We start from the raw sequence: 15,922 nt of genomic DNA, 5'->3' as shown, positions 1-15,922 counted from the left end.
CACTCACGCACTGGGAGTGTAAAGGGGACATAAAAAGGTCCCCGCAATGTGACGACTTCTCGTGTCAAAATGACATTGGTGCACTCACACGGCGCTCTTAAAATTACAGAGCTATTTGTAAATTTTGCAGGGCCATTTCAATCGTTGCTCTCCCTTTTAAAATTCAAGCAATAGTATGATAGTATAGTAGTATATCAATTGTATGCAGTGTTACCAAATCTAAGATTTGTATCTTGAGGTTTCCATGAACTGCACAAAGCACTGTGGTTTGCATTGCGTAGTGATGTGTGCACTGCTCCTCAAATGGACGCGGTTGAGGTTTTTTTGCAGCCCATTTTTATGTGAATAGGCCTCATGTGATTTCTATTCCCAAAGGATATATGGAATTGTATTGGTGTAGATTTGTGCAAGCAGAATTATACAAAATATCTACACCTGATTCCTTTATTGATACACATTGATATTTGGATGAAAGCTAAGTTAATGTAGAGCTATGCAATATAAATAAGTAAGCTGTGATTCTATTTTAAAAAGCGTGAGGGGAAATGTTTTAAGTGCAGGCTGTTAAAGTAGTATTAAAGTCCACATATTTCTGGCTCGTGTATGCTACTGTTGACTTTTTGTCACACTTAATATTTTATAAAATTATGGTCATTTTAAGACGTAAGAAAAACAAGAGACATCCCCCTGAGAGTGTGAGTCATTAAATATATGGTAAGCTCTGCTTTTCATCCGTTTTTTCAGATGTTTTATTAATACACACCACCAAGTGCTTCGCTCAAAACAAAAGTGGAACTCCACAGCCAGGCTTAATTATTTGCAGCCCGGTCCTCCATGTGCCCTGACAATGGCAGATAATGATCCCTGCCCTATTTAGTTTAGACGGATGCTCCTGCAGGAGGCGAGCCTGTAAATGGACTCTCGCTTTCAGGCAGCATCTTCTAACCTCAATGCATTAGCTAAAGAGACACTCTGCTTTTAAGTGAGGGCGTCTGCACCGGGAGTGCCGTGGGTCGCTCATCGGAGACATTACACGGACATTGCTCTGGTGTAGCCCCACTTCCTGCCCGGCCACGCGCTTACAGTACACAAACAGACGCATGCACCTACACACACACGGAGACTGCACAGGCCCCATCCTCACTGGCCCCCTCGCAAGCTTCTCTCCCTCCACAGAGAGTCTAATCACATAGAGAGATTTGGCCGTATCGCCCTAACTGGATTGTAGTAATCCCCTGTCTAACATGTTTTGGGGATGTGTGAGTGGGGTTAAGGGACATCATGCCAAGTTGAGCCTGGCTGCTGATGCAGAAAGTGTGAGCGAGATCCGAGCTGTCATTTGGACCCCTGCCTTCAGGTCTGATGATGGAGTACCACTTACGGCTCAGCCCGCCGAACAAGAGAGAGAGAGAGAGTTTTAAAGTTGGCTGGAATTCTGATCTTCGTCATCATTATTCATCCCCATTTATTGCCTGCATCGTCATTTTGATCAACTCTTCTTTGCTGTACATCCTGTACGCGCTTCTCAAGATATTATTCGCTGCTGCTGTGTTCCCTCATCTGCTTTCTTATGTCATCATACACCCCCTCCCTCATTGCCTTTCCAGACGTCTTTATCTCCATGCTCCCATCTTGTTCTGCATCCTTCTCCTCCTCTTTTATGCTCATCAACATTCACAGGGACACATCCCCTTCCGCTTTTGGCTATGACTGATGTACCAAACGTAGGCAGTCCTGCAGTGTGTGTGTGTTGTGCTTCCCATGCTACAAGCCCGGCGATGGCACATGTCCCCATGGGATTGTATAGTGCCTTCTGACTTAACATAGCTTGACTGTGTTTACACACTTCCTTACAGGACTTTGACAAGTGAGCAGAGCACTCTAAGCAGATGCCTGAGAGATGCTGACATCCTTCTCTTGTCTTGCACTTACATCAATTTAGGCTCACATGCTTGTAGACTTAACGGCATCCTTGTTTGCTGTTTACAGCAAGTAGATAGCAAGAGAAGAAGCCATACAATAATGGCCCCCTGAATCATTTACTTCATGAATGTATAACTAAATTAAATAAAAAGAAATACAGATGATTTTCTACTATAGTTTCTACCCGTCGTGACAATCCGACAGTGACTGTTTTGCGCTCACCCCATTATTATTCCACCACGATTGGTGCCGGCAATAATTCCTCAGCCAGGCACCTGCTCCACTCCGAGAAAGTTTCCCCGCTAATGAGTTTGATGTAGTGAGCTCGTTAGCCATAACCTGAAGGGAGCTGTTCTGGCTGCGTGACGGGTGGCCCCTGCCAAGTGTGCAAAGCATGGAAGTCACAACAGCTGTGGCTGGAGAGGGCAGGGGCAGTGGGTGGCGGCAGGGAAGTGCCGGAACAGATGCCCGGGGCCAAGACCTCGGAAAAAGAGCTGGAGCATGTTAGTGGGACCAGGTTAATCATTGTGCACTAGGTCCTTAGCTGTCTCTCTGAAGCACTTTTGCAAGAAGGCAGGCTCACCTTGGCAATAAAAACATACATGTATAAGATTATTTTAGCTCATGGACTGATTTCAATATCTTTTTCTTTTTTTGTGGCAGCCTAGCACAAAGAAATTGAGCTTTCATTGAGGAAAGATAGGTATCTATTCATCATAGTTGTAATTAATTGTGCTATGTACATCCATGCATGCTAATGGTTAGCTGTAATGAAATGGGAAAGTCCCTATTTAACGTCTAATTTGTCTCAGGCAGCCCGGCGGAAAATTCAAGCAACTTGCGTTGAAAGTAACTCAAAAGTAACCTAAACTCTGCTCCACATACAAGCGGTTACAGTGGGACCTCGACCTTTCAGCCTGAGGCAATCAGCTAATAGCTCCTTCATATCTGCCATGGCATGCATCTGCCACTCAAAATGCAAATTATGACTTTATGGCAATTTCGTCTTGAGCATCCTCAGCCAGCCATTCCTCGGCCGCTCTCCCCAGGCCGGCGCGCGCGGCTCCTCGGCAGCAACGTATATAGATTTCTGGACGAGGATGCGGGCAGTGGACGCAGACGCCATTAATTAAAGATCCACAGTGGCTCTTGCACTGAGAGTAACAGATCCATATACAAATTAATCACCCGGCCTGAGTCCCACGGTAAGGCTTTCCTTTTCCACAGCTTTACAGTCCAGTCATGTCCGGTGTTGTTTACCGCGCTCCGGATCGAGAATTAAACCTGAATGAGAGCGATAAATCATGGCGGGGGGAACACACAAACTCCCATTGCAGGTTTATGTGTGGGAGAGGCAAACAGAAGGAGAGACAGGGTGGGGAAAAAAAAGGCCTGCAGTCCGTTAATCAAGTTCAAAAAGATGGCTACGATGTTTTTTTATCATTGTTTTGTTTAGTTGGCTGAAATGATAGAGGGGGCAATGACTTTTCTTTTCCCATCCTTTCTGTTTTTATGACCACTGCTTTAAAGATAAAGGAGATTTATGATGGGAAATCCAAGGAAAATGGAGAGGATACTCTCAGGGATTCCAGATTAGGCTACTAATAGACTAGCTGCCCTGTGATTAATGTGTCTTATCAACAATCATCAGTCATTCTAAATGGAGAAAATCCCGATCCTGTCCAGATGGATAACACTAATTAGGCTAATTTCTTCATCAAACCATCTTTAAATGGGTCATCTCTGCGTGTTTGTGTCTCTGCAGGGTGAATGGTGTGGTTTGGCATCTACAGTCATCAATAGTAGTTAAAACAGAAAAGATTAACTTTTCCTTCTGTGTCTTATTTACTTTTTTTTTTAGGTACAATCTCTATCAACACCCTCCGTACTGCCTACACAGCCCCTGGCGAAAGTGAGATCCTGGACCTGGATGACAATCTCTACCTCGGGGGTCTGCCAGAGAACAAAATGGGGCTGGTGTTCCCGACCGAGGTTTGGACAGCGCTGCTCAACTACGGCTACGTGGGCTGCATCCGGGATCTGTTCATCGACGGACAGAGTAAGGATGTCCGGCGCTTGGCCGAGATCCAGAAGGCTGCCGGGGTGAAGCCCTCGTGCTCCAAGGAGCCTCCCAAGCAGTGTTTGAGCAACCCCTGCCAAAACAACGGGGTCTGTAGAGAGGGCTGGAACCGCTACGTGTGCGACTGCTCTGGGACTGGATACCTGGGACGCTCCTGTGAAAGAGGTAGGGCTTTCGTTTTTGGTGTCATCTTCTCCACCCAGCTCATTTCGGTGTGGTGGGCATAACCTGGATTGGCGCGTGTGAATTGTTGATGATGCCGCACAACGACACACTTCCTCCTCACTGCGCATTTGTCTTCTGAGGTGGGCATGCGATCATAGGAGTGTGAACATAATTAACAATCTGCTGTAGATTTAGGATTCTTTGTCTGAGAGTGGACCTCCTGTCAAGTTCAGGCTGAGCTTCTGTCACCAGACAGAAAGCCCGCAGGTGGTCTTTTCTTGTTGTCTAGGGTGATGGTTGAACACCGGCAGCTCTCCTACAGCAGACTGAACGCATTGTAAGACAGGAAAGAACGCGTTGCGTGTGGAGACAGACAAGGATGAGACTGGCTGATGTTGGAGTGTGTTGAGTGGCAGGTGACTGATGCACCACTGAGGTGCTCCTGCTCACGTCCACTGTAAATGGGCTGTCTTCTGCTAACCATTTGGCTCATCAAACCACTCGCTCATGACCGGACCCGGAGCAGAATACTTATCCCCCTCTCCTCCAGAGGAGAGAAACGAGAGTGAGCGTCACGCGTTGAACTCCTACAGCTCCACCTCTTAGAATGCAACAGACTCCACAGTGGTTCATTTCATGGAGGGCACAGTTTTTATTAATGTTCATACTGAAATACAAAAGAAACGTTATCTTCTCAAATTTCTTTAGCAGCATTTTATTTTGGCGTCATTTGAACGTATTGCTTTGAAACCAATATATGTGTTTGTCTTTAGTAAGAGCTGCATTTGCTTGAAGTTACCCCCCGAGACCCCGCCTTGCTTGCTGTATTTTGTTCTCGCCGTATCTGTAATGTAGCTGAAAATAAGCAGTCACGAGGGCATATCTTTGCTTACCAAAGCACAGCTCAGCTCAGTGTGGACCCGCTTTTCTGCCTGTTCAGCATTTACATGTTGGCCTGGTGACCAGATGATTGCCCTTTGACCCCTCATGAGCAGCTGTATGAGGAAGCCGTAGTGTGCTCCGAGGTAATTATCCTAAGATTGGAACTGCATGCTTTTTTAATCAGGCTGAGTGAATAAATATGTTGAATGTATAGTTCAATCACTAAAGATGTTTGCAGTGCTAAGGATTTGGGAGCAATGACAATTAGTTGAGGAGTCAGAGAATTTGATTCAGTAGTTTTTAGAATAATCACAGAATTATATATTTTTGTTCATTCATGAATTAAAAGGCACATCGGGGAAAGTGAATATTCAATGCATGTAAAGCTACTGTATACTGTGAATTTATAATGAACATCATATCATATCAATATATATATATATATATCTCCTGCGCTTCTCAAGCGGTATGATTTTATGAAATCTCAATGGAGCGAAGGCAGCAAATGAGCAAAAAAACCAACAAATGGTTAACATATGCATAGTCAAGGCAAATGTCAAAAAATACCCCGAGCATGTGACACCGTTATCACAGTATAACGCATCTGCACAGGAACGACAGCCCGGACTGGTTCTCGGTGGGAAAAACTTTAGCTGGGATGTAACACGTCCCACGCTGTTACATGTGTCAGCTCGACTTGTGCTCGTGCGTCTCCTCTGCGCTTGAGTCATTCACATTAATAAAGTGCTGTTGCCTAAATATCCTGGAACTGGGGTGTGGGATATGTTTGGCTGACAGCGTGCTGATGGAAATCTGCTGAGTTAAATGGAAGCAAAAAAACCCAGAACATAAATCATAATAAGCCAACAAAAGCACATGATACCAGAAATGTGTTGTGTTTTTAGTTTACAATTGAAAATTCAGCTGTGAAATTTAATGACATGTGACTACTCTTGGGAATGCAGAAAGGCGGTTAATGCTCTGACAGGATATTAATATATGAACTAAAAGACTACATGAAAGATTGAATCTAAATCTCCTCCATCTCAGATGAATGTGTCAGTCAGGCTCGGCTCGGCGCTGCTCTGATTTTTTTCCACATGTGCATTTTCCATTCTAGCTAATGAGTTGACAGGAATTGGGGCATCGTACTCGAGGGAGGTGGAGTGGGCCCGGGACACAGATCGTTTCACTTCAGGAAGATAATTACTTATCTGGAGAGTGGTCTTGAATAAAAAAATTTTAAAAAATGATTATAAAAAATCCGCTCTGACGTAATGTGCAAATAAAAGCAGCAAACCTGCATTTCTGTGTTTGAAACCGCTTCGCTATGACTTCCTCGTCTCTTGCTCAAAACCCTGGAGCCTCCTGTGGCATCTCAGCTCCTCTGTCCAATTTTTCTATTTATCTGGCTGCCTCTGCCTCTGTGCGTGAGTCTGGCAAGTGTGTGAGTGGGAGCAGTGGTACGGAGGATGGGTGCCGGTGTGCTGCCAGCTGTTTTGATGGCTCCAGATTGCCTCGGCGCTGGTAGGATGAAGCAGGCACCAGCAGGCCGAGGAGCTGTCAAAAGAATTACCCCGGCTCTCACTTGTCCATGCATGGTGTACCACCCGGTGGCAAAATATAGCTACTGCATATGGCGGAGGAGGAGGAGGAGGAGGAGGAGGAGGAGGAGGAGGAGGAGGAGGACGACAAGAGGGGAAGGAACAGGAGGTGGAGTTTTCGGAAGAGAGCCGTGGAGCTGTTCGCCCTGTTTTGAGAGGTTTTAATTAAGCAGACAAAGCAATTTCCCCCCCTTGCATCCCAAATGTCTTCCCCCTTTATTGTTCCTCCAGTTGCTAATTAGCCCAAATATTAGTCTTGCAGTGTGAGGCCAAGGCAGCCTCCCAGATGGTGCAGAGGGTGCGTTGTAGCGCACGCACATATTCCCTAATGAGATATGACACACTGGCTTTCAGCACTGACAGCACCTGCGTTCCCTTCTAGCGGAGAGCGGCCGCACATACCTGCGATTAATAAAGGAACATGCTGAGGATCGGGCAGCACACGGGTGTGCTCACTCAACGCATGCGCCGGACACACACACACACACACACACACACACACACACACACACACACACACACACACACATGCAGCTCACTGATGTGTGCACATTTTTTGGCACTTACACATTCATAATATTTGATATAATATTACCAGTGTCTGCAGTGGCCGTAGGATAGAATAGGATTGGATCTTGTTCCAAAACGGGGACCACAAAAACAGAATGCATCGCAGCATTATGTAAATTGGTATAACTGTAGAAAAACTGGTTGGGGGACGTGCATTGTTTTACAAAGCATGAAACCATTTGCCATTGGCCCGGAGCAAAAGCCAAGAGGTGCAGAATATTACTGCGTAATTGTGAAATGCCCTTAAAGGGGAATGCGGCTGAGTTTTAACAGCAAAACCCGTTTCAGCCATGTCCTTTTGACGGCACACTGTGTGTGAGTCATCACTCACCACACTTGAATGTAGTCGCACATTAGAGGGGAACTGGTTGTCTCATGCCCTGAAGCAGTGGACACAGATGCACAGAACGTCGGTTGACAAACATGGGAAAATGTGTGCAAGAATACAGGAGGAGGATTATATGGGGTTGTAGACACCGTTGGTGGAGCAGAGGTACAACCCTGAAGGAAACAGTATAGTGTGTTTAAGTTGTACATTAGAGCTTGGCCTTGATTTCCGGTTCCTACAGGTTATGATGATGGAGCTGTTTTCACATTTGGACTCTGGAGAATGTCCAGGAAATTGGGTCTGGACAGTTTCCCGAGTTAGCCTTTCACAGAAAGACGAACTCACCGGGAGACTGTCCGAGTCAGACGCGTTCATATACAGCGGGAGCGCTTCCGGGACGTTCAGGTGAGGGGTGGCGCAGCGGTAGAGCGCCCACTCTGTCACCCGTGAATCTTTCGGAAAACGTTTGTGTTGTATTCTCACATGGGCTCACTCTGACATTTCCTGAAAAAAATCTTACCATGTGGCCGGCGGGACAGTTCAGGAAAATGTCTGGAGCAACTTAAGCGGCGTTCTCACATGCAAGCCCCTGTGGAGAAGTCCCGGAAAATGTCCGAAACTTCATTGCACATCTGGGAGGAGCTTGTGTCTTTTTTGAAAGACCTTGACAGCACAGTCACGAGCTAAGACTGCAGCTTGTAAATCAGTAAACGAAAGGGTCATTTTCCTTTAATAGTCTCAAATGAACCCTGCTCTCACATGCTTCACCCTCCTGCCCTGTTGCACGTGTCCCTGACAGCACTGGCCGAAAGTTGCGGATTCCGCCGCTCTAAACGGAGACACACACATTGGTTCCATGTTCTGCCTTTGCTCTGATTTCTTGGCCCTAATGACGTCGAGGGTGTGAACCTGGCCCTCGACGACGCCGCGACTTTTTCCGCGTCTCCAAAATCCACTTCAGATGTCGACTTTTTCCTCACACGTTTAACAGGCCGCCAGTCTATTTCTCGCCTCGTGTGTACGGAGACACTCAAAGGAGGCTGCGGTGAAGAAGACATGGGCAGCTTTGAATTATTTATGATAGCTCACAGCCATTTCTTCCTTGTGGATGTTGGACATACCTACTCCGAGAGAGCATTTGGCAGTTGTTTTTCCGGGAAATCTTTGAATTGGATTGGGCCTGGTGCCCTGACACTGTGGGACATCGCAATCCTGTGACATGCAGCTGACAGCTCTCCCTTCCTCTGGAGCCTGTTAACCTTGGGGGAGAGTGGAAAAAGAACTGTGTGCCAGTCTGCCTTTACTAACCCTTGTTAGAAGCACAACTTTATTCGTTAATTGTCCCCATTGCTCTTGTTAAAAATCAGACAACAATGCTGTATTTTGCTTCATGAGCAGAGGAGGAGTGGTTGGTTGAATGCGGTATGCTCTGTCTACCCTCTGACAGCCTCCTGTTGGGTTGGCACACGCAGAAACTCCGGCCTCAGTCCTCTCAATTTATTTCTATATTAAACACAGGAGTGCCATTAAAAAATGACTGGGCTTCCAGGATTGGGTTTTTGACAGGTGCTCACTTTGCATTAGGTGATGATTCCCTCACATGTCACTCTCCATATTTTCATATCCATCTGGAACAGTTTTTTTAATATTTTTTTTATGGCACGTTAGACAAGTCCTCATGTCATCTCAGGAGAGCTGACATCTTGCATGAAATGCAATATTTACTCCTGTTGTGATTGATTTCATCCACCTATTCAGTTTGAGAAGATTATTCATATTCAATAAAGAATCAAGTAAAATGTTCTTTATTCATCAGTGTTGCAATAGGTCACATCACATCAGTACTTTCCTTCTCCCCTAAGAATTTTTGTTTTGATAATAATGGCAGTGAACTAACCTGACCCCGTACTTTTTTTATATACAGTTAGTTATTAAAGGAAGCGGCGGGGCTAACACAGAAAACATGGACACATTTCTGTCATCATCAGTGCCCTGTGAGATTTTTTAACCTAGAGCAATTTTCCACAAGTGTAATGGATCTTTTTTTTCTCTTCTTCTTTTTTTTCAGACAGTCAATTTATAAGCAGAAGGATTTATGCCGGAGCAGGAATTCTTTGCAGTGCAGCACTCAGATATGTCACTCATTGTTTGGCAGCAATGGTTTTCACGTCTCGTCTTCCCAGTGTGAACATACGCCTCAACAACAGACAGCGACTGTTTATTTGTATAGAGCATGTTACATACAGAGGGCAGGTTAAATACAGCAAGGGGATTCTGTCTTACTGGGTCCAAGTGCTGGCTAATATTACGGTGACAAACATTATTTTTTGCCGGTATTAGGTGTTTGAACAGTTGACCGATCTCCCTGGCGTCTTTTAACAGTTTCCGAATGCCGCTCTTTGCTTTAGCTGCATGGTAGGGAAGCAGTTTAGCGGCGAGAACTCGTTTGTCACACGCCCCTGTCATCTGCAGCGTACCCCAGGAGGGCGTGGAGAAATTGGATTTGGGTGAGGAATGTGACGGAGTCATCCCAGGGGATGGATGTGACATTGGCTCTGTGTGACGAGGCAGTGGTGATGAGTTGGTGTGTGTGTGTGTGCGTGTGCGTGCGTGCGTGCGTGTGCGTACTATTGGTAGCCTATCGCCCCAACCCGCTCTCCATCTCCCGTCCCTGCGACTCACCCTCCTATCTGCTTCGGCTCTGCAGCTGCAGTAATGGCTTTGTTATTGGGTTTTGGTTTAGTTACACTACCGGAAATGCTGTTACAACCTCCTGCCAGCGTTCAACAATGTGCCCGGCGTTTCTCCAGACGGCTGACTAATGCTTTGAATAAATGCAGTCATCCCATGCGCAAGCTCAATATTCAAGGTCCTCAGACTGTTACAATACTGTCAGCCCCCCTTACCCCCCTCAATACCAATTTTTCCTTTTATCGTTTGCCACTTTTAAACAGCTGATACAAAAATGTTGAATGCAATTCTGCGTTTCATTACATCACCTTTATTTCCTTTCCAGAAATATATTTTTCCTGTTAGTGTTTATACTATACTGTCCCGGCTTGTATATGCACCTACCTCTATACTGTGTTTTCACTGTTGGAGGCCACCACGTCAAGTGGGACAGAGATGGAAGGGCGCAGATTTTGGAGGGAGGTTGTGTAGCTGTCGAGACTATAGCTGGGCGAGCGACAAGTGTTTGCACACTGCTCTCGGGTGGCGTGTCTGTGCACATGCCATTTAGGCATCACTTACTTTGTTAATTTAAAAGACCCACTCGTTTTGAATTGTACTTGTGATTTCTGGTAGTCTAATTGTTGGATTCGTCAGCTGTCGGTGTGCCGTCTTCCCTAACGAACCTGCAAAGCACATGACTGAGCAACACACATCCGGAGACACTAAGTCCCATAAGACTGTCGCTGTGTTTGTCGGCTTCATGGTTTGATCATCCCTCTGTGGATGGACTGGATGCTGGATGGCACGTCAGTGCGGGCTGCGAAGGTTTGCACTGCAGCAGGCGTATCTCAGTGCATTGTTCTACCAGAAACACAATACGCACTCTCTCACTGTGTGCCTGGTGACCTCTGAATCACAATGTCTGTATTTGAATACATAATCACCATCTTTTCCTGTTAATATATTTCCATACACCGGCGCTAAATTATATCCACATATAAGACATCATTTTGGACTGAGCCGACACCTCCCGGCCACCAATTCACCGTGAAACCTCCACTCTCCATTTTACCCATCACTCATCCTCCTCTTCTTCCTCATCCTCTCTGCAGAGGCGACGATCCTCAGCTATGACGGCAGCAAGTTTATGAAGGTCCAGCTGCCAGTGGTGATGCACACAGAGGCGGAGGACGTGTCCATGCGCTTCCGCTCCCAGCGAGCCTACGGCATCCTAATCGCCACCACGTCTCGGGACTCGGCTGACAGCCTGCGTCTGGAGCTGGAGAGCGGCCGCGTCCGCCTGACTGTCAATTTAGGTAACGCCTCGGACGCACACACTGCTGCAGCAGAGTCACGTGTCAGATAAAACCAAACTATGCTTAATAGCGGCTTCAGATACACATAGCCACATATTCTCTCTCACTCACTCACTCACTCACTCCCTCCCTCACTCACACACACACACACATATCTTTTTTTTAAAAATATTATACACATTTTGAATAGAAAGAGATGGTGTAAAGACTTTCAATGGCAAGAGTCTGCGGCTCTCCGCTCACTGCCAGTTGAGCACACAGCTACTCTTGCCCAGCAGGGAATGCTCTCTGCCCGATCCATCAACTAACCTCGGATCAACATCCATGCATGTCTTATTGCTCTAAAGGGAGCTCCCCCTACAGCGCGCACGATGCCCTATTCTTTCCTGGTGCTGTTTTTATATTGGATAGATTCGGTTATCATCCATATGAGGGAGCTAATAATTCTTGGGGAAATGAAAGAGTGTCTTTTTTTTTATATACAACACCTCCTCTCAGCTTGTGGTCACCTAATATAATGCAGCCCTTAGTAGCACACACACACACTCATTTGTTCCCCTATGTACTTTAATCATTGCAGGGGGGGTGATTACCCAGAAAAATCAGCAAATGTGACTTAAATTAGCACAGGAAAAGCGAACAAACCTGAAACTTACTCTGTTGTCGGCGTGTGTGTGTCAGTTCTCTTCCCGGGAAAGAATTCAATGATGCCCGTGAAAAGTTTGATCCCTCTCAAACAGAGCTATGCCGCATAAATGATAGTCATCTATTTCTCCTTTCCACTGGCTAAACGGAAACGAGCTCCCTAAGCGGACCTGGATGGCCATGCATACAAAGTAGACAGTCTGTGTCTGCTGTCAACCACGAGGAAGGCAAGTGTGCCACCACAGAGAAGTCTGATCACTGCGACTACAAGAAGATGCCCCCGGACGAAAAGAAAACCACATTTGTTCTTTGGCAATTTTTTAGATTTTTGATTTCGATTTTTTCTGTCTGAGTTCATCCGTGGCCGTCGGATCTTGAAGCGTGTCTGTCGTGTCCCTCCCTTCAAAAAGCAGAGCATTCCCTGTCAGGGTAGGGCTTGTGTTGGTCTCTGGCTGTTTGCGACCACTTTTTCTGCTGTGGTTGACAACACACGACAGGCAGGGCCAAATGGGAAGGAAGAGAGCGAGTCTGATCTGGGTCACCTTTCTCACAGCACGACACAAGCTAAGCCGTAGGAAACAGATGTAAAAAACAATTAAAAAAAAGAAAAGACAGAAATAGTGGCAGTCCATGTGGCACTGCTGTGTGCTAGAAGATTAGTTTGTTATTGTACTGACTGTAATGACGACTAGGCCGTCGGAAGTTGCAAAAACAGTACTGTCTTCAACCGTGGAAGAAATATTGAAATATATTTAACTATTGATTAAAAGCATCAATTACACATTTTCCAAAATACTCTTCATACATTTCAAGTCTTTCATTCAAAATCTCACTTATATCATTTTATCTAACCAAAGTAAGACTTAATGAGAAAAGTTTCCCTATCCCCAGTGTTTTTGATATTGGATTATTAACATGGTAACTGATGCATTTACATTTACGCAGGATTTTAATTGCTGGTTCAGGTATTTTTTGACCTGCCTTTTATATTGTAATGGGAAGTAAAATCCATAATAATGCATCACAGTTTATTAGCTGAACATGTGTTTTGCATATAAAAAAAGTAGCTATAGCTTTCAAATAAATGAAGTTGAAAAAGAAGTTCAGAATATCCATAAGTCAAGAAGCATAACATGTAAATGTACAAACTAAGGACTGTTGATTTTTCTGCAGTGCGCATATTTTTAACTAAATTAAAGTCGTGTTATGATCTAGTGAATGTGAAAACGTATAGAAGGGGAAAAGGTCCGTAAAAGAAAATATTGAAGCTATCATGTGTGGACAGATTGATGAGTAGATAGTTAGACGGAGAGAGAGAGAGAACAACAGGGTTGGAGAGAATCTGGATACCTTCCACCTGGCCCTGTCTGACCCTGACCAGAATCTGATGCTCTCATACGGAACAGAAGATCATATCCCAGAAAAAAACCTGAAATCCCCCAGCACGCACTGACCATTTAGTTTGGCTACCTAGAAAAACATACAAGGGGGGGAAAAAATGAATAATTAAATAACATTCGATGTCATATTAATAGTCCTCCGCCCCAACGATTCCCTACTCTATATTGCTGGAGCTTGTTTTCATGTAAATCCATGCCGTGCTCCTCTGGCACAGCTCCACCGCTGTGCCTCTACCAGCTCGCTGGGGCCGTGGGTGAGAGCATCAGAGGACGGACAGGGTCTGTGTGTGTGTCCCCAGAGAGGTGGACTGTATGCTTTAATGATGTCTGCAGCTGTATCGTTGAAAGATGAATTTATCTCTCATCTATTCTCCCCCATCTAGATTGTATCAGGATTAACTGTACCTCCAGTAAGTTACTGTTCACCTTTCTTCTTCTTCTTCTTCTTCTTCTTCTTCTCTAACTCTCACTGTTTCTGGACATTCATGTTTTAGTCCCCAGCTGTGCTGTAACGTAGCCAGGTTTACAGTTTCGTCTCTACAGCCAGTTTATGATGCTGACGTTAAAGTATCCTCAAGCTGTGGAATTTAATCAGTGCACTGGAATATATCAGACTTGCACCTTGCATTGACATAGACATTACATTTTATCATACCAATTCAAGGAGTTATGGGTGCGGGTTTGCGTGGTGGTGTTGTGTGCATCAGCTGTCCAGGAGAGCAATGAAGGGGGGGGGGGGGGGGGGAGGCTTGAAATAATGACAAACCCAAATATGGCGGCGATGCTGCACACTGAGTTGTTTCTAATTAACGAACCTTTTCACTCATGTACTCAGGCTGATATAAAATGCATGATTTGGAAGCACAGGCATTTTAGACATGCACGATTCCCTTGTCACTCCCTCGCAATTTTTCCTTTTTTTTCTTTCCTCGTTCTACTTCAGTCGGCCGTTGTAAAGTGATGAGGCCATTCAAGGCATAGAGGAAATACAGAGTGTGATTTTATTATTCTCATTAACCTGCCTCGCAGAGCAGAAAGAACAGGATGGAGGGGAGGGGAGGGAGAGGGAATAGATCTTGTTGTGGGATTCACTGTGTGTGTGTGTGTGTGTGTGTGTGTGTGTGTGTGTGTGTGTGTGTGTGTGTGTGTGTGTGTGTGTGTGTGTGTGTGTGTGTGTGTGTGTGTGTGTGTGTGTGTGTGTGTGTGTGTGTGTGTGTGTGTGTGTGTGTGTGTGTGTGTGTGTGTGTGCGCGCGCCGCATTTCAACAACGAGGTTACATTGCAATATTTTGGGAGGTAAATATCCCTGACATTTATTATTCAGGAACAGTGATGAATTAATAATTACTCCTCCGGAGTCATAATACGTGAGTCTTCTTCCTGTTTAATGATTCTAAATTGACAGTATCAGTAAATACCAACAGAAATCAGACCGTTTAGGCCATATGATGTCAGTAAGTGCCAGTGTCACATATTGTATAGAATGACACACTGTTCTCTGAAATCACAGGGTTTTTAAAAAGAAAATCTTTTTGTGGGCAAAGCGTTTCAGTATTTGAAGGTCACTGCCTGATCAGAAGCTGAGACATTACACAACAAAACGCCTCCACAAACAATCACATGATGTAACCTCCAGCCAGCCCCCTTTAACACCTTTCTAAATGCTAAATAGCATTGTTCATGCATCTTGGATCGCATCCTTTGTTTGTGTATGCAAATAAACAGCTTTAAGATCTTAGTTCCCCCTCTGGTGCTTTGAAAGGTCATTCTTGGCTTAGGAGAATTGCACGAAGGCATAATCTGTCCATGCGTGGACCCCAGCACTCTGTATTCACTATGTTGATCACTATATTTCTATGGTAACAATATTAAATAATATTAATTTAGTCTCGTGCATACTTTTTTTTCCCAAAATAGGGAGTCGGTAATGGTGCAAGGAAATACCCAATTAACCTGTTCACCACCGTTGGTTCAACAGTTGCTTAAGTCTCTAGCATGACTGGTGCAAATAGGCTGTGTGCAGTGTGTGTAAGTAGGCTGGATGATTTCCCACAGGCTGCAGAAATAATGCCAAATGAAATTACAACGCAGCATTAGTTTGTTTTTGCTTTTAAGCAATGTCATGTTGACATGTTATGATTATATCCGTCTAAATCTTAATGGCCTTTCTTTATTCATAGAAAGATGCTTGTCTTAAAAATAATAAAATAATAGTCACATTTGTCTTTAAAATAATAAAATAATAGTCCCATTTACTCAATGAACTGTTTTTTTTATTTTACCATTTGCACTTTTTTTTTTAAATTGTCTCATATAAGCTGAGCTGCTGTATAATTT

General features: G+C 44.8%; 1 protein-coding gene across 24 annotated transcripts in view; it reads left to right on the top strand.

The window, feature by feature from the left end:
• The window catches only part of LOC118283604 (neurexin-1a), a 231,974-nt gene that overhangs the window by 89,356 nt on the left and 126,696 nt on the right, over positions 1-15,922 (top strand). For 17 of the 24 annotated variants that reach the window (XM_035605752.2, XM_035605776.2, XM_035605771.2 and 14 more), the window contains 3 exons: positions 3,785-4,168; positions 11,338-11,541; positions 13,970-13,996. In XM_035605752.2, coding sequence (XP_035461645.1) covers positions 3,785-4,168; positions 11,338-11,541; positions 13,970-13,996 — 615 coding nt within the window. The remainder of the gene's footprint in view (positions 1-3,784; positions 4,169-11,337; positions 11,542-13,969; positions 13,997-15,922) is intronic. The other 7 variants (XM_035605794.2, XM_035605778.2, XM_035605759.2 and 4 more) reach the window with 1 other exon arrangement.

Source organism: Scophthalmus maximus, chromosome 10 (genome assembly GCF_022379125.1).
Source record: "Scophthalmus maximus strain ysfricsl-2021 chromosome 10, ASM2237912v1, whole genome shotgun sequence".
Taxonomy (NCBI): Eukaryota; Metazoa; Chordata; class Actinopteri; order Pleuronectiformes; family Scophthalmidae; genus Scophthalmus; species Scophthalmus maximus.
The sequence above is the reverse complement of the archived record's forward strand: the minus strand, read 5'-3'. Positions and strand labels throughout refer to the sequence as shown.